The sequence below is a fragment of the Dromiciops gliroides genome, chromosome 5 (assembly GCF_019393635.1).
Source record: "Dromiciops gliroides isolate mDroGli1 chromosome 5, mDroGli1.pri, whole genome shotgun sequence".
Lineage (NCBI taxonomy): Eukaryota > Metazoa > Chordata > Mammalia > Microbiotheria > Microbiotheriidae > Dromiciops > Dromiciops gliroides.
This window is the reverse complement of record NC_057865.1, coordinates 9,081,309-9,099,718: the sequence shown is the minus strand read 5'-3', so window position 1 is coordinate 9,099,718 and position 18,410 is coordinate 9,081,309. Positions and strand designations below refer to the sequence as shown.

Genomic DNA, 18,410 nt, shown 5'->3' with positions numbered 1-18,410 from the left:
ACAGGAGGCATCAAGCAGTTGGAGCAGGCTGTTGCCTAATTCAAACTGAGAGCTGCTTTTATTCATAGGATTAAAATAATTGACCCACAGGGCAAGCTGGTCCTGATTGGTAGATGTTTCAGGGAGCTGGCAGGACTAGTGTCACCTCAGCACCTCCCCATTACAGCATCTCCAGGAGATGGGAAGAACCCTTGTGTCGAGGCTAAATGTCAGACTAAGGAGGTTGTGTTTTTATCCCAGAGACAACAGGAAGGCATCAGAAGTTTTTAGTCTGAGGGTGAAATGACCATGTCTCTCTGTTTTAGGTCCATCAATATGGCAACTGTGGGGAGGGTGGCTTGGAGAGGAGAGAGAATGGAGGAAAAGAGGCTGCAGAGAGGGCTACTGTCCTAGTCCAAGGGAGAGGGGATGAGGGTCTGAATCAAGGTCATGGCTGAGCGGAGAGAAGAGGCTCCAGAGGAAAGATGTTTTGGACATGTGACTGACCAGGACTGACGAGGGATTGGCTGTTGGGGTTGAGGAAGAGGGAAGGGTCAAGGGAGACTTGGGGAGCAAGGCCGTGTCACCAGGGAGGGATGGTGGAGCTGCTTGTGGACATTCTTGAGACTGGATGAAGACAAAAACAGAAAAAACGTCCCGGACATTTGACTTGGGAAGATGGAGAGTTTTAAGCTACCACAACTTGAATGTTGGGAAGGTGAGGGAGAAGCTCTTTGGTTTCCAAGTTGTTTTGGTTCAGTTCTGTCCGACTCCTTTTTGGGATTTTCTTGGCAGAGACATGGGCGGTCCCGGAGGTGAACAGGGTTAAGGGACTCTCTCAGGGTCACACAGCGAGGAAGTATGTGAGGCTGGATTTGACCTTAGTTGGATCTTCCCAACTTCAGGCCCAGGTAGCTGCTGCCAAGCTTTTTTAGCTTAATCTTCTTGACATGCTTACTAGTCCAGTCAAAATGACCCACAGCCCAACTGTTTCCCATTCACACAAAGGGACCACTCCCCTCCCATCTGCACTGTCTGGAATGCCTCCCGCCCCCTTGAGTGCTGCCTATACTGTAAGCTCTCCTTGAAATTACTCCCTATGACTGTAGACCTTTTGTTTTGGGGAACAATGTGCATGTCGTCTCCCACCCCCACCCCAGTAGAATGCAAGTTTCCTGAGGTGAGGTTTTAGCTTTTCATCCTTGGAATCTAACCCGTGTAGAGCATGGTGGTGCTTAATAAATGTTAATTGAATTGAATTGAAGCAACAAGTTGCTTTGCTCAACATTGAGATACTACAAATCTCTTAGAGAAATGTATATTTTTAAAGAGAGTCTCAAAATAAAGACACTTCCCTGGATCCTCCTGGTGAGCCAGGGTCTGGGACTTTATCAGAAAATCCTCCAGCCTGGAGTGAAGCTGTCTGCAGCTGCCGGGGGGGGGGGGGGGGGGGGGGGGGGGGCTGCCGGTGGGACCTGCCGTTGATTATTCTGTCCAAGTCTCATCTAGTCTGCTTTTTGAGGCCTCCTTGGAAGGAGCTAGGATGATGCCTGTCTCCCAGACAACCAGCCTCTGCTGCTCCCAATGCTGGTGCATCTCAGCGGCTCAGGCTGTGGCTGCCCTGGGCCTGGATTCCAAAGTGTGAATGCAAATTGGCCCAAGCTAACGCCATCACATACCAGAACAGGGCCCATTCAGCGCTTAGCACCACCAGGCCTCATACGTGTTGAGTGTCTGATAAAGGCTTATTAATTAAATGAGTGCTGATGGACAAGAGTGGGGCGTGTCGGGGGAGGGCTCTGAAGGAGAAGCCTTGAATGACGCCTATGTTTCCTTCTTCCTTCACAGAACCCAGTTCCATCTCTGAGTATTCAGGAGCCAGAGCAGGATGTTACGATAGGAAGGCCCTTGGCAGCCCTCGAATTCAAACTGCATGCCAAGGAGAGTCCTCTCTTGGAGACATCTAGGTGAGGGGGAAACCCTCCCTTGGTCCCCCATTACACCTTTGGACAGACCTACTTCTCATAGATCTGTGGCTAGAAGGGACCTTGAAGACCAGAGAGATGAGAAATGGGAGACAGAGAGAGCTGAAGTGACTTGTCCAGGGTCAAACAGCCAGGATCTGAGGCAGGATTCAGTTCATGTCCCACTCAATGTGTTCTGAGCAGAGCATGGATTAACCACAATGCTCTGGTATGTATTAAACATATCTTCCAGCAAGATAGCCCTTCACAAGGATGTCACATTCTGACTGAGGAAGGGGCATTGAAAAGAGGGCAGATAGACATGGAGTCTGATGCAGAAGAGGTGGCAGGAAGATTAAGGGCCAGGAAGATATGGTGAAAGCTCACCCTTCAAAGCCAGGGTCCCAGGGATGCCGAGGATGGGGGAGTCTGGCTGTTCCCTCTTGTCACAAGACCCCTCCTACCTTTCTGGAATTTGGACAGTTCTCTTGATGTAGGAGAGCATTCCAGCAAAAATAAGGATGCGCATTAGTGAGGTAGCTGCTGGGGGCAGTAATGACATAGTGAGGGACTTTTAACCCAAGAAGTAAAACCATCAGGTGATTTCCAGTTCTCTTTCCTCGACCCTCTGGCTAGGCCCAATGCATTCTGGCCTTCTAGGTCAACAATGAGCCACCATCAGTGTGGCTTCTTTGTCTACTTTCCTTTTTTTCAGAACTTAGGATGGGCCAATACCAAGTTACTAAGAATGTTCATGTTTCAGGAATATTGCTGTGGGGAACTGTAGCCTTCAAGAAGAAACTTACCCAGAAGGAAACCCAACATTCTCTATTTCCTCTGGTAAGTTGGCAGGGGAAAAGAATAAGAATGTGTAACTTGGTGTGATGGCGCCCTGCCCAGTGGGTACCAGCTACGTCTCTAACGTCCTCACACCCATGTATCACTCCCGTGGTCTGGCGGGGCTAGAACTAGGTAGCTGGCAAGGGGCCTGGGTCTCTAAAGAAGACTAGGATTTCTGAGCGACTTAGGGACCCCTCCCCTTGTAAGGCTCATCAGGAGAACTTTCATACTAATCAAGATAATTTTAACAGATTCTTCTGGAATATGCCGAGTTACCAAACGAGATATTACTGCGTCTGCCACTTCTCCTGGTAAAAAAACAGAACCAAAAACAACTCAGAGGTTTTTTTCTAGACTGCTGATGTAAATGGAACTCTTAGCATTACATAGGGGCAGAGCTGGACCAAAAAGTCAGGAAAACCCGAGTTCAATCCTGCTTCAGACATTTAGCGACTGTGGGACCCTGGGCCAGTCACTTGAACACTCTGACTTTGTTTCCCCATCTGTCAATGAAGGATGTTGACACCCCCAGCCCCCGGGGTCCTGGTGAGGATCCAATGAGGTAACATCTGTAGAGCACTTTGCAAACCTTAACAGTCACATGAATGGTGAGAAATGGAGCCAAGAGAAGTTAGCGATTTAGGAAATCGGCTCCGTGAGCAAGAAACAAGCCAGTGCTAAGAGGCCTCTGGGAGGCAGAGGAGGGACAAAAGCTCGGGTCCTCTGGTTTTTAAAAAAGCCGTTTATTTTTTTTTTCATTTAAAAAAGTGGTTTTGTCCAATCACAAACACAAGCAAATACAGGACTAGCAACACGACCCTGTGATAGCCCGGCTGGGGACCTGAAAGGGCGGCTAAAAACGAGGAAGCCGTGGGGAGCCTTGGTGTGTCTTTCCTGGAGGCCCCACTGGATGGCTTTGTGTGAGTGAGACTAGAGGGGAGCAGGCCGACCTCGAGGGCCCCTCCCACCAGGTAGGGGCATCCCCTCTACACAAGGACAGCCTCAAATAGTTTTCTGTAGACACGGGAGCCAAGCCTCGCTTCCTGCATGAGACGGCATTCCCCAAGAGGCCTCTGTGGTGGCCTGGAGATCGGCCTTGGCCGGCCCGTCTAATTCTCTTCACCTTCTGATTCAGACTCTGAGGGAGAAGAAAAAGACGAGAGAACAGGACGTTTTTTAGGCTCCTTTACACACTACCCTTTTGGGGCTGTGAAAGGAAGGAAAGCAGTCAAACTCCAGGCCTTTCACAAAAACACAAGTTCGCACAAATCTTTTCTACAGCTCCTGGGCAGGAGAGTCCCCCTGGAGGGCTGCCCACAATGTGGAAGAGAGGAGAATGGCCGAGCCCGGAAGAGACCACAGTGCCTGGGTCCTTGATGGAAGTGCTTACCAAATGTTGGCTGGACTGTGGCTGTGCACGGCATTTGTAAAGGCCCAGGACACCTCTAATCCTAAGAAGGCTCTTAATCGAGGTTCTTGGGCATTATCCAGGGCAAATTGTAACTGTCTTATTTCCTTTGTCTTTTGATTTTATTTAGCATTATTATTATGTTATTATTTCCGTTCTGTATTATTTATTTTATTTTTATCCCCCTAACACCTAGTGTTGTCTGCCTCACCCTCCACCCCAACCATGTGAACACCGTCTTCAACAAAATTCCTTAAGGCAGCTAAAGTCTGCTTCCAATGCAGACTGTGAGTCTGTGTAGTCATTCACATTTGTAGAGAGAATGGGACAACTGTGTGTGTGTATGTGTGTGTGTGTTTGTGTGTGCATGTGTACAGGTACACATGTAGCTTATATAAAGCTATCTCTCTATATAAATTAAATCTCTATCTATATCTCTATCATCTTTATCTATCTATCTATCTATCTATCTATCTATCTATCTATCTATCTATCTATCTATCTATCTATCTATCTATCTATCTATCTATCTATCTATTTCCTTGAGCCTTTGCTGACTAGGATTCTCCATGGGTATCCTTGTTCTCCTCCATTACGGGACGTTACTGGAGGTGGTATCTCTCTGTGTGAAAGTTATACCCTGGGTAGGGAAGGGAGGGCCAAGGAAAAGGGAAGGAGAACGCCCTTGGAGATCAATAGAAGCCTTCTGGTCGGTGACTGACAGAACCAAAACACCAACCAAGCAAACCAATGTCTCCCAGTCAGGGTCCCCCAGTTCCTGCCCTCGAGCTGTTAAAAGGGGCCCTACCTTCCTCAGCGTTCTGCAGCCACTCAACAAACTTCTTCATCTGGTCCAGAAAGACGCTCTTGCCTTTGGCCACATGAGCTTCCTTGTACCACTTCAAGATGGCTTCCTCACTTAGGACATCGGCTGCAAAGGAGAGAGAGCCCCAGTGAAGGGGCCATGGCCCAGTGGGAAGAGAGATTTCCCAATAGCCTGCACCGCCTCTCCAGGCTGTTAGGGGCCAGAGCCAAGGTATACTCCCTTGAGGTCCCTCCTGGTCTGAAGGCGATGACCCCCATGAGGAGAAGGGGGAGCAGAGAGCGCGGTGTTGGCTCCATCCGGCCTCAGAAGCCGAGTGATGGGGACTGGAGATGGGCAGGCGTCAGCCTTGTCCCAACCCCTGCCCTAGAAGGGACCTTGGAGGGCGTCCAGTCCAACCCCTTCGTTTGACAGATGAGGAAAGTGAGGCCCCGAGCAGTGAGGTCTGGTGGCCAGTGTCGCCCCAGCGGTAAGTGCCTGAGGTGAGATTTGAACCCATTTCCTTTCCGTCCTGATGTCGAGGCCAGCACCTTACAGTAGCTACAGATGACATCTGCATCCCCTTTCCACTGTGCTTTAATGGGTCATCCTGTCTGAGCCTCAGGACAACCATTGTCCCCATTCTATAAGTGAAGAAGCTCGATGTCCAGGCAGGCTCCGTCCTCTGCCTCTGGTCAGTGTCAGACACAGGCCTTGAACTCACACCCCACCCCGCCCCTGACTTCTAGCACCGGCTGTTACCTCCTCGTCACTCAGGCTGGCCATCCTGGGCCCGATCTGGCCGTTATCAGGGAGGCTGCCTGGGCCTCACCGGGCCCTAAGCGGAGCCCTTGGACAAGAGAAGCCAGGTCTGCACTCAAGCCCTTCCCAGAGGTGGGGCCGAGCTGGTCATCTCCGGCCTAGGATGGCCCTTAGCCCACGGCACCGCTGGGATTCCAGCGCCTGCCCCTCCTCAACAACCTCAGGCCAGGGGATAAGAGGCTGTTTAACAAAGAGGGCATCGTCAGGGCTGATTGGGGCTATTCGCAGGAATAGTCATGAGCAGTTTAAAGATTTCAGATGGATTTTTGTTACTGGTGTAGCAGGTGGGAGGAAAAGAAATAATTGGGGCAGAAACCAGGAAAAGCCTCGTTTGAGAGAGAAGGAGGCCGTGCCCGGCCGGGGGTGGGGTGGGACGGCCTATTCAAGGCTGTGAGGTGAGAATGAACCCCAAGGAGATGAGAATGAAGTAGCCTGTTAAGGGACCAGTCAGTTGGGCAGTTTGCTTGGATCAGAAAGTGCATAAAGGAGCTGGGAGAGGCGGGTTAGAGCTGGACTGGGGAAAGTCAGAATGTGTGTATCCTAGAGGCAGTGAGGAAAAGGTAGCGCCAAGATGGTGGAGCAGAAGCAAGAAGGAGAGCCAGGCTCCCACCCCCACCCCCCAAAGATCTAGAAAAATCACCACCGAGTCCTGATGGGAAAACAAGATAGAAACCACAGGGAGTCCTATTGCCAGCTCAGGGGCTGACCTGAGACACAGAGACGCAGGCAGAGAGTCTGTGGACACTGGACAATGGGCTTGGGCAGGGGTGCATGCAGGCAGAGCAATGAAGCCGCTTTGAAGCCAAAATGATTTTAGGGTTGATTCTGTGTCAACTAGAACCCAGTTCCTCCATGATTTCCTGGACCACTTCCCTAGGACTACCTCTATCTCTCCTCCTCTGACTGGTGAGTTCTGCCAGGGAACGCCATTAAAGGAAATACCCAAACTGGCCATGCTCACGCCAAACCTGGACCAGCTCTTGACTCCCTGGATGACTTCCCTGCCTTCTCCCATCAACCTCTATTTTAGGACCCATTTATGTGTTGGTTTTCCCCATTAGAATGTAAACTCAGGACACCGAAATTGAACGAGTACTGATGCTAGGGTAGGAAAGTGTCTAAGACCCCTGTGGGAGGACCCTGACTTGGGCAGGATGTGGGGAAAGAGGCCAGTCTGGAGCTCTGCTGTACACCACCTAGCCTAGTTCTGGGAGAGAGATCCAGGGGAGCTTGAGGGGCAGACCCGTGCCCAGGAGTGGCGATGCAGGGTGAGGAGTGGTGCAAGCTCTAGTGTCCCAGACCAGGAGAATATTTGGAAGCAAGAGCAGCTGTGTAGTTGTGAGCCCAGGAGCACACCAGGGGCCTCCAACCTCCAGCATGCTTCATTCTCCTCTTGTTCCCATTCCTGCTTTCTGGACTACAAAACTGTGCTATCTCATCCCAGCCTTTCCCTCAGCTCCCCGGGGGCTTCACAGTCTGGACTATGTTGTTGCTCAGTCGTTTTCAGTCATGTCTGACTCTTCATGACACCATTTGGGATTTTCTTGGTTTGAGCCTTTTTAAAGATGAGGAAACTGAGGCAAACAGGGGTAAGTGATATGTTCAGTGTCACACAGGAAGTAAGTGACTGAGACCAGATTTGAACTCAGGTCCTCCTGATCACAGACCTGGTACACTATTCACTGAGCCACCTAAGGTCTTCTTCCCCTGGGATATCCCCCTGTGAGGAATCTCCCTCTCTCCCTCTCTCACTGGTGAGTTCTTCCTGGAGCCTGCATTTTGCGGAGGTGCCCAGACCTGCCCTTATTCCTCTCCCAGCCTTGTTTGGGCTTCAAGTCATTGAAGCTGTGCCCCATGCTGGGGCATCTCTCCCCACCCACGCTCTTCTACTGCCTTTTGTTTCTTGTCTCAGAATGTGAGCTCCCTGAAGTCAGGGCCTGTCTTTCTTTCCTTTCTTTTCCTAGCAGTCACCATGGTGCCTGGCAGGAAGTAAGACACTTAATTCTTTATCCTTCTTCCTCCATATCTACCCCAAACTTTCAGTATTCCAATGAACCAGGGCAGGAATTCCCGACCAAACCAACAGAGCTTCCCAGTGGCTGAGTCCATCAGTGGTGTCCTAGAGCTTCCAGCCAGGAGCAAGCCAACAAGAATGTTGTTCAGACCTAAACTTGCATCGGGAACTTGCAGAACTCAGCCCACAGAGGCAGTCATGAGACTGCCTTAGATCAGGAAAGTGCTCTAGTGCCTAGCCAGAGCTAGCACAACACTTCAGAGCCTAAGAAAGCAACAGAAAGATCCAAGAGCACAAAACTCATCCCAAACATTCCATCGAGCCAGCTCTTGAAGACAATTAATATTCCTTGTTAACTCTTAAGAAGAGACTAAAAATATTTTTTCCAGAGAGCATCCAACTTCCTGTAAGACACAATGGAAAGAGTGCTGGCTCGGGAGTCAGAGGAAATGGGTTCAAATGCTGTTTCTGCTGCTTACTACCTGTGTGTTCCTGGGCAAGTCACTTGACCTCCCTGGGCCTCAGGCTCCCCAGCTGGAAAATGAGGGGGTTGGACTCAGTGGGCCTCAGTGGTACCTGACAGCTCCAGATTTAGGATTCCACATTTATAGAGGGGCATCACTGCTCATAACACCTGCACACCTCATAATTCCTTAGGGTCTTCTGATGGGAAGCAGAATGATAAAAATGGAGGACAGTGCGGCATTCAATCAGTTAAGTCGGGAATTACCCAACTGGGTTCAACAAAGGCCTTGCTAATCATAGAAAAATCGCAAACAAAGCCAGGCAGGTTCAGGAGCACAGCTAAATACCCCGTGGGAAGATGATTCTCTTAGTGGGAGAATAGAGCAAAACCTTGAAGAGGACACCCGCCATGTTCTCTGAAGATGACATGGGACAGAGCCGTTCCCCGCCCCCAACCAGACTGTAGTTGGTCTGAGTGGTGAAACAGCTCACTTAGTTCTAAGATGGCCTAGAAAAGGAGGGTCCTTTTCAGCTGGCGGGAACAAATCGAGAGCAGGATGTTGTTGCGGGATTGCAGAGGCCTCGAGCCCTGTGCTTGGCTCCAGTATTGGCAAAGCCCAAGACATGCTGGTGTCTAAACTGCTAACCGTCGCTTGGCCTTAGCTCCCATGTGGTAGAGAGGGAGTGCGCGGCCAAAGATCCCGTTCTTCCAAAACCCATCCATCAAGCACGAAGCATTTATTCAGAGCCTACTGTGGGCCAGGCATTGTCCTCAAGGAGATTACAGTGTAACGTATGGTCTAAGGCGTCAGCTGCCCAGCCCTGGTCATTTCCAGAGAGAGGGAGGAACTATAACAGCACTTGCCTCCCAGGGTTGTTTTGAGGTTCAAATGAGATCCTATCTGTCAAGTGCTCATCACTTGGCAGGCTCTGTGGGAGTGCTTGTGTCCACCTTGAAGGCCTTCCAAAGAAATGGAGTCTTGTGCATCCACCCAGACCAGCTGCTTCTGGAGCAGGGGGTCAAACCCAGTGAACCCTGTCCTGAGAGGCTCACTCACAGCCCAGCCAGTGACGCCAAGGCTGACCATTCCATCTCCCGCCTTGGGCTTGCATCCTCCCTTGGGCGGCCCCATCCGTCCTTGCCACATGAGGGCGTGGGCTGACCACTGGGCTCTCCATTAGGTGAGTGCCTGTTTCATGGGCTGTAGGCTCGGGGAGGACTCGGGCCTCAGGAGGCAGCAGCTGGGACTCTACGACTTCCTATGGGACCTCTCTCAGCCATTCAAGCCAGACTCCCCCTGCCACCATTGCTACCCACTTTATCTGAGAACTCAGTTCTTATGGTAATGAGCACGTAGAGAGACAATGAAAATGAATTCCTGATACACCTGCCTTCTGCTTCCCCTCTCACCCTCCCCCACAGAAAGCAGTATGGAGACCGCCTAGAATCACTGGCAGAGACAGACGCACAGCCACGTCGGGCGTGGTCTTTATCCCCAGGCGCTGCATCCCTTCCAGGGAGTTTTGCAGCATCCATGGACCCCAGGCTGTGTGGGTCTCCCTGGAGACCGAGTCCTGACCCGCGAGGAGCCATTCCTTTGTCCAGCCTCGCTCGTCCTCTGGACATCGGCCTCGTGGCACCAGGAAGGGTCGAGGGACCGTGGCATCCACGGGGGAAATCCCACCTCAGAGCTCGGGGCCCAGACATTGCAGAGCAGCTCACCAGCCTCCCGCTCCCGAGGTCCGCTCGCCTCTGATCCCCCCGCCGTGCCCACGGCTCCTGCTCCCTGACTGACTGAGCGACTGCCTGACACCCAAGGGGGACTGACCTTTGTAAAAGAGGACCACAATCTTGGGAAAGGCCTTCATGAAGTGGATGTGGTCGTAGCAGTACTCCTGGACTTTCTGCAGCAGGATGAGCTCCGACTGGCCCTGGGAGCTGAAGGCAGCCAGCAGCGGGGCGTATTGCTGGAAAGGATGGGAAAGAACACGCTGATTTACCCGAAGGGCCAGGGCGGAGGGCACAGGGATCCGAAGCTGGCAGCAGAAGCCCTGCCCTCAAACCCCACCGCGGTCACCTCTGGCTGTGTGACCCTGGGCGAGCCTCAGTATCCTCATTTGTAAAATAAGCACAAGAGCCCCCCCCCTCCCAGGGGGGTTGTGGGAATGAAAAGGGCTTCGCAAACCTCAAAGCGCCACATACAGGACAGCGGGGAAGGTTAGTGGAGGCTGATTATGCAGATCCTTGTGAAGGGCAGCCAGCAGTGCCTTCTGCTCCAGGGTCAGTGTTCCCCAAGGATTGGCTGCCCAGGGTCAGCCGAAGCCCCGATTCTCCCATCATGGAGGGGAGGGGGAGAGCTGAGCCTCTTTTCCTGGCTCGCCCCACCCCCACCCCAGACACAGCGAGTTTGGGGCTGGGAGATCCCCGACTTCTGAAGACCCTCCGTGTTCCACATGAAGATCGCTCGTGGGAAAAGGAAATACTGAGGCGATAAGGCAGTCTTTTCTCATCCCCTCCGGGCCGGCCGCTCATCCCCGGCCCTCCCAGCAGCAGCTTCTCCCGAGGACGTCCAAGTTCCAGGGAAGCCGCTTTTGGCATTGGCGTCCACGGGGCCTTTATGAACCCGAGTTCCTCCCTCCCTAGAGGCACAAGGGAGGTGAGTATTTGTCCAGAGTATCACGCTCGAGAGGGGATACCTATTGGGATCTAGGCTGGGCAGAAGAGCAGCTGGGGTCCTTCCAGACCTGGAACTCTGATTATATTCTCTTAATTGCCCCAGCTCCCCAATTGTCTAGTTCCGGGGTGTCTGGCTGGTCTCTCCGGTTAGACCGTAAGCTCTCTCGGGACAGGAACAATGTCTTTTATGTGTTCGGTGCCCATGTGTGGCCTGTGCCCAACAGCCGGCACCAAAGAAAGGCAAGGACACGTTCTCCAGAAAATGTGGAGCGCACACAAGCGCTCACTGAACCATCCCCGCGTCTGAGCATTTTCCAGCTCCACTGTACACAACAATGATGATGGTGATGACCTAGATGCTCTTTCCCAGGAAGCTTTCTCAGGGTGCATGAGCACCGCTCAGCAAGGGACTTCTTGTCCAAGCCCTGTGTTTTACAGATGAGGAAACTGAGTCCACAAGAGGCTGAGCGACTGACCTTAGATCACACAGGCAGTGAACATCGGAGGTGAGGTTTGAACCCAGGTGTTCTCACTCCAGAGCCTGCAAGTGCTCTTTTCATGGTAATATTCAGAATTTCAGAATAGCTCACATTTATTACAGAGGGCCCTAGAATCTATAAAGAGCTTTCCTTACAGCAAGGCTGTGAGAGAGCAAATGTTATCATCCTCACCCATTCTACAGATGGGGCACATCAAGCTGAGAGAGGTCCCATGACTAGCCTATGGCCCTAGGGATGGGATTTGGGCTGGAATGGACTCTGGGGACCAGCAAGTGCAGCCCCTCCATTATACAGAAGAGGAGACCCATGGCTAGAGAGGTGTGCTGATTGGCTCAAAATCACAGAGGTGGAATTTAAAGCCAATTCCTCTGGCTCCATAGCGTATACACTCTCCATGCTCTGGGTCCAAGCGAGTCACCTGGGAGATGAAAGCATGGCCCCATGGCCTAAGAATCCTGTAGCCCCATGAACATTTATGAAGTCAAAGGGCTGGTGTCCACCCCTCCAAGAAAGATGCCTCCTCACAGAATGGAAGGAAGTCCGGGTTGCCCAAGGCTCTACCAAGGAAGCACCAGCAATGGTGCCTCCTACCATGCTGGAAAGGGTCAGAGTGGGGTTGGATGGGCACCAGCCTGCTGAAGCCTGGGAGGAATGGCTCATCACCAGGTGGACTGAATAAAGCAGAACAATGATACTTTGGCCATGGCATCTTTCTCCTAGGACACAGAGGAATTGGCTCTACACTGGCAGGAGAAGGACCAAGTCTGCTGACTTCACTGAAGCTAGCCCACCCTATGTTTCAGGGTTCCCAGAAGCCTTCAGACTATGGGTAATTATCTCCTTTGTCCTTGGCAGTATGTCCACATAACTCAAATCTGGTGCTTTGGAGTAGTAATTGTGGGGAGAAACTACTGGAAGACAGGGCTTGGGGACAAGGGGAGAAGGGACCCAGGGGCCCCTCCTTGCCCACCCTAACCTTGAGGTGCTTGAGGGCTTGCTCAGCCACTAGCTCTTCTTTCTTATTCCACTCAACCGCATTCATGACGCAAGTCCATAGGAGCCCAATGACCGCTGTTTCTGCCAAGCCATTTCTCTTCATCTCCTCTTTGACGTAGAACACAATCTGGCATGGAGAGAGAAGCAGAGATAGAGTGAGGTGGAGGTGGGAGGAACTGTCACTTGCCTTCAATATTTCCTCACCATCCAGGGGCTTTGGGCAAGTCAGACACATACTGCACTGTCCTTCTCTGCCCTTGGTGCCTCACTCAGAAGGGAAGGAACCCTATTGTTTTATTCTGGAAGCAAGCCTACATCAAGCCCCAAAATAAATCTGCTGAGTTCTGGCCAGTCGCCCTGTATGCAGCTACTGGGAGAAATACTCCTTAGAAGCAGAGTGAGGACAATTACAACACCTCCCAAGAATTATTGCTCAACAAGAAAAGTCCACTTTGTACCACACTGAAATTGTGGTATAAATACCAAAAGACACGTAACTAGGGTAGAGCATTCGTAGTTTTGTCCCAGATCATCAGACTTGAGGGTGCCAACAGTCTGTGTCAGATGGGCATCTTCCTCCCAGGCAGCTGCCCCCAAGCGGAGCACTTGTTCAAACTCATCAGCTTTGGAGGTGTTGTAAGAAGGTAAAAATATAACTATGCTCTGAGTGAACTATGATCTGGACTTACCATTCTGGATTGCAATTTGGAATTGTGTGAGAAAATCACTATATCCTTTGACAAAATAATTCCCCATTGACCCCCAAAGATATTATTCCCAGTGATGCTTTTGGTGAAAGTAAATTTAAATTTAAAAAACCCTGATAACCAAGTGAGTGCCTATTGTTCAGAGAATGGCTAAAGAAATGGTATATAAATATAATGCGCCATTCTTGTACTGTAAGAAATGAGGACCAAGAGGAAAACATGAAAAAAACATAGGAAGAGTTAATTATGGGAACTGATGGGACAAAATGAATAAAGCAAGCAGAACCCGGAGAATACACTGCGCAGCTACACCAACATACTAAACAACAACTAAAATGCAATTGAAACCAGGCTAGGTACACTTGAGAGTTGATGTGAACCATGGCGCCCCCTAGTGGCCCACCGAGAAAACTTTAGAGCAGGAAACTCACCATTGATGGTTAATCAAATTGTCTTTCCAAAGTCAGTTACTCTTACTGATGATCCCTTCTCTGGTTATTTCCAAAGCTAGTGAAGTATGTTGTCATCCATTTCTGTACCCCTCTAGTCAACACACACACATACACATCATGGGGTGAGATGGTAGCCACACAGGGTCTGATTCAGCAGACAGGGCATGTCACGGCTGCCGGGGAGCCCTGGAGCACAACAAAATGGGGGCCAAGACGCCTGTCCACCCACCTCTTTGATGGGGCACTCCTGAGACAGACGCTCCTGCAGTTCTTTTTGGAGCTCCTTCCGGGTACCCAGGGATTGCTGGACCCGGAGAAAATCAGAGAGCTCTTTCAGACCTGCTTCTGTGAAGTACTTAGCAAAGTGATCCACATTCTGGCGGTTAACTGGGAAGAGTTCCTAGAAGAGATGGAGAAAAGGGGATGCTTTGGGACCGAGAGCTCTAAAAACTACCATACTCCCACAAACCATGAACTTCTGGAGACCTGCGCTTGAAGATAACTGGCATCAGAGGGGTGTCCCGCCATCCCAATGAATTTAATTAATGAGAAGTTCTATACCTGATACCTTTATCAGGTGAGAATGCCCCTTCAATTGATGTACAGAATCAACCCAAAGTGTGAACAATTCCTCTGCCATTTATTCAACCAATCAATCAATGGTATGAAGTAGGTAACAACTGACTTGCGAGCAAGGGGCCACACAAGAAATATCTCATTATCAGTCATTTTGGGTTGGGTTTGAATAAAACTGCAAGCCATTTCACAACATGGCATCCAATAATGGGCCAACCTAGTGCTGGAGAAATGGAGTCCAAGAGAGCTAATTGCTTAGAGGAGAACAGAGGGGAGGAAACAAAGTCTCCTGCCCCCTCCCTTTGACTTGTCAGCAAAGTAGGCCACTCTTTTTTTGTTTTTTGGTGAGGCAATTGGGGTTAAGTGACTTGCCCAGCTTCACACAGCTAGTAAGTGTTAAGTGTCTGAGGCTGGATTTGAACTCAGGTCCTCCTGACTCCAGAGCCAGTGCTCTATCTACTGCGCCACCTAGCTGCCCCCAAAGTAGGCCACTCTTAAAGATGATCAATCATGGAACAGCTTCAGAGATGGAGGCAGCATCATGCAGTGGATGGAGTATAAGTTGTGGAATCAGGACGACCTGGGCTCATATCCTGTCTCAACCCCATATACGGTGAAGGCGGTGGAATCTTCTCTTTTTAGCAGCTGTAGGAATCCATCTACAAAATCTTTTCATGTTGTCCTCCAGGATGCCCCAAATGTACATGAAGACCGCCTGGGCTCTCTTCGATGAGGAAGCACATCTGTGGGTTGATAGTTGCTGATGTCTTCTCAACTGGCTGTGTTTGGTGATACTATCTACGGTTCTTAAAATAGTGTTTCAGAATCTCCTCTTGTACCTTCTCACCCCTGAGAGAGCTTGAAATTAATCCTATGTGCTTTCAAAATTGCATCACTTGTACAATGGGTTGCTTCTGTGTCCGCACGCTTGGCTGCCTCTGCTGTCCAATGCGGTCTTCTATTTCTCCATATAGTCAGTCACTCATTCATTGATGACGGAGCACCGAGCACATGCTGGGTGCTGTAGAGACAAAACCAAGATTGAAACTGGCCCTCCCCTCAAGGAATCTGCATTCTCTTTTGGGGGACAACAGGTAAACAGACAATAAAAACCGAGGCAAGGCAGCTGTGAAGGTTTCCCAGCCCAAATGCAACGGACTCCACTATCATAGGATCCAAAACATAGAGATGGAGGGAAAGGCCCTGGATGTCTCCCAGTCTGACTCCTTTATTCTGCAGAAGAGGAAGCTGATAAGTTCCAGAACCAAGATTCAGGCTGCTTTCCTCTGACTCCAACTCCAGAACGCTTTCTATTTGACCAGATTGAACGCAAGACTTTGTTCTTCATCATCTGATGACTTTTTGTTCAACAAGATCTCTTGCGTCCGCATTAGCCAAGGAGCATTATAATGAGTGGTCCATTGGACAAGCACCTTGTTGTATGGAACTGGGCACTGTAACAATTAAAACGAGATCGTTCTGCCTTGTCTTGGATCAATCAAAAAGCAGCGCTACATACAAGAAGTGTCGCTGAAAAGGTGACAAACACCACCATGAGATTCCATTTGTCCTGTAAATCAAAAGCTCTGTATCTAGAATGAAAAGCATGCTGATTTATAACAGGTTATTAAGTAATTTCTCAAGACTTTTATTTGGATTTCTATCTCTGTTCCATTCTTCTAAAGAGAAGAAATGTTGGCTCCCACCAGGAGCAATAAGCAAGTAGTCGAGCGTCCAAATGCAAAAGGGACCCAAGAGAATCACTCACCATAGAAATGCCGGCAAACCTGGCCCATTGTACACCATTTGTCATTCTGCCAATTTCATTTGTAAATGCTCTTGGGATAATCTAGAGCAGAGGGTCTCGTGCCAAGTGCTTTCTACAGGCCACTCTTCCCCTCTGCTAGATTTTGGCTATTCTATCTTTTACGCACTTCCAGAATTTTTTAAGGGGTATATTTTTGAATTTAAATTTCCCTTAACAAGTGAAAGTATTCTAATATAGAGAACAAAAGCAAACCAAAAAAGAGACTGTTTTCCTCTGACTTTGGGGGTTCAATTTCCTGGCAATATGACATTAAAGTGGGAGGCCACTGCTCATTCAGACAGTCTCCTACTCACAGGAATTCCTGTGGCTTCCAATTTTTTGCAAGTGCAGATGATGTCACTTTTAACATCCTCAGAACAGCCCCCTTTTCTGGTAGGTTTTGATCTCACTTTCAGGACACATTCCCCAAAACTGATTCGAGTTGATTTTTAGACCTGTTGATGCATAAGGCCAGATTGCTTTTCCAAAAGCTCCTACAAGTTTGAAGTTCTTCAAAATACCAGCAACATTTCAAGAACCATTTCCAAATATTCAATGAGACACTTTCGACAAGTTAGATGCCCTGTGATTTTTCACTGGGTGTGACTTAAAACAGAATAGGTTGGGGCAGCTAGGTGGCGCAGTGGATAGAGCACCAACCCTGGATTCAGGAGGACCTGAGTTCAAATCCGGCCTCAGACACTTGACACTTATGCGACCCTGGGCAAGTCACTTAACCCCAATTGCCTGCAAAAGAAACAAACAAACAAAAACCCCAACAACATAGGTTGCTATGGCTGGAGAATTCAGTACTTTGGGACCCATCTCCTAGACCTTCTTCTCCAAACTCAGCTAGAACGGCCGGGTAGGATGAACCTCAAATTACCCAGCCTGTGCCAAGGATGGAGCTAGAAAGTGAATTCCTAAAACTACCACCCTTGTAAATACTCTTTGCCTATTGCACACTAGAGGATGCCATGCATGGTGGGTGAGCCTCATGACCATCCCAAGCCTAGCCTACCCCCTTTCCCAGGGATTCCTCACGGTCAGACGACACACCATGCTTACAAGTAACCTCTTGTCCAAGTTGGCTTTTCTTAAAGACGAGGTAACAGAATTCGCGTCTTTTTCGGCCATCCATGCTTTAAAGAGCTTTACCGCAAAGGAGGCAGCAATGCCTATTAAAGGGTGAAAAAGAAACTTATGAGGAAAGGCGTTAACAGTTCAGGAAAAGGCTAACCTTCCTCCATAACTGACAAATGAATGCTTCAAAGGTTTGGATTCAATAAGTTAAGTCTGTGAGAAATCAGGACATGGCTGCTTCATTTGTTCATTCAAAATCTATCCATTTATTAAGCACCAAATATATGCCAAGAACTGGGCCAGATGTCAGAAATAAAAGGACAGGAATGAAATAGTCCCTGCCATCAGGGACTTTACGTTCTAATGGGGGGTAGTCCAACATAGACATACAGAGTAATACAAGGGAACTTGGGGAAAAGCACTGCCAAGTTGGAGTGAGGAGAGAGAACAGTCAAAAAAAAGCCTCCTGAAGGATGGGCCACTTGAGCTGAGCCTCTGAAGGGAGCTGGGCATGGATTCCAATGGACAGAAATGAGGAAGAAGCCCACTGCTATCTCTCAAGAACATAAGGCATAGGGGGTGGCTAGGTGGTGCAGTGGATAAAGCACCGGCACTGGATTTAGGAGGACCTGAGTTCAAATCTGGCCTCAGACACTTGACACTTACTAGCTGTGTGACCCTGGGCAAGTCACTTAACCCCCATTGCCCCACCAAATAAATAGATAAATTAATTAATTAATTAATTAATGCATGGTCCCTTCACTCATACTAAAAAAGAGAAAAAAAGAACAAAAAGCATTTCTCGACATTGGGGGTTAGAAGCAGAGAGGTGTTTCAAAATGAAAGGGGAAACAAAACCATCCTTCATGGCTTGGCTTGGTCACTTTGCCACTGGGTTTCTCTGGCAAAGACCTCGATGAGGGGACATTTTACACCAAATCTGAAATCTCCAAGCAACCTAAAACATACCACAAGGTATCCCACCTTAACCCTCCCATTGAATGGGAGTCTTCTAAGGGCAAGGAGTGTCTTGGTCTCCCCAACACCCAGCACAGAGCCAGACATAGAGTGCGGGCTTAGTAAATGCGTAACAGACTGGACTGAATGTATTTCCACAATGTTCGCACACCTGTAATCAGTCGCTCCCATACAGAGAGAGGAGGCACCATGGAGGGCTGGGTTGGGCGCTGGGCTGGACATCTGGAGCCCAGGCAGAATGCCTCCTTTGACACTTTCCACCTGCACGAGCCTCACCAAATCCCTTGGCCTCTCTGACCCTCAGTTTCCTCATCTCTAAGATGGGAAAAATAATACTTGC

At 49.6% G+C, this 18,410-nt stretch overlaps 1 protein-coding gene across 3 annotated transcripts in view; it reads right to left on the bottom strand.

Moving 5' to 3' along the window:
* Positions 1-3,512: 3,512 nt before the first annotated feature.
* BZW2 (basic leucine zipper and W2 domains 2) overlaps positions 3,513-18,410 on the bottom strand; it is a 63,159-nt gene continuing 48,261 nt past the window's right edge. For all 3 annotated transcript variants that reach the window (XM_043965675.1, XM_043965673.1, XM_043965674.1), the window contains exons 7-12: positions 17,078-17,187; positions 13,856-14,026; positions 12,448-12,594; positions 10,124-10,262; positions 5,000-5,122; positions 3,513-3,921 (exon numbers count right to left, since the gene is read on the bottom strand). In XM_043965675.1, the coding sequence (XP_043821610.1) occupies positions 3,893-3,921; positions 5,000-5,122; positions 10,124-10,262; positions 12,448-12,594; positions 13,856-14,026; positions 17,078-17,187 (719 nt within the window). In that variant the 3' untranslated portion in view covers positions 3,513-3,892. The remainder of the gene's footprint in view (positions 3,922-4,999; positions 5,123-10,123; positions 10,263-12,447; positions 12,595-13,855; positions 14,027-17,077; positions 17,188-18,410) is intronic.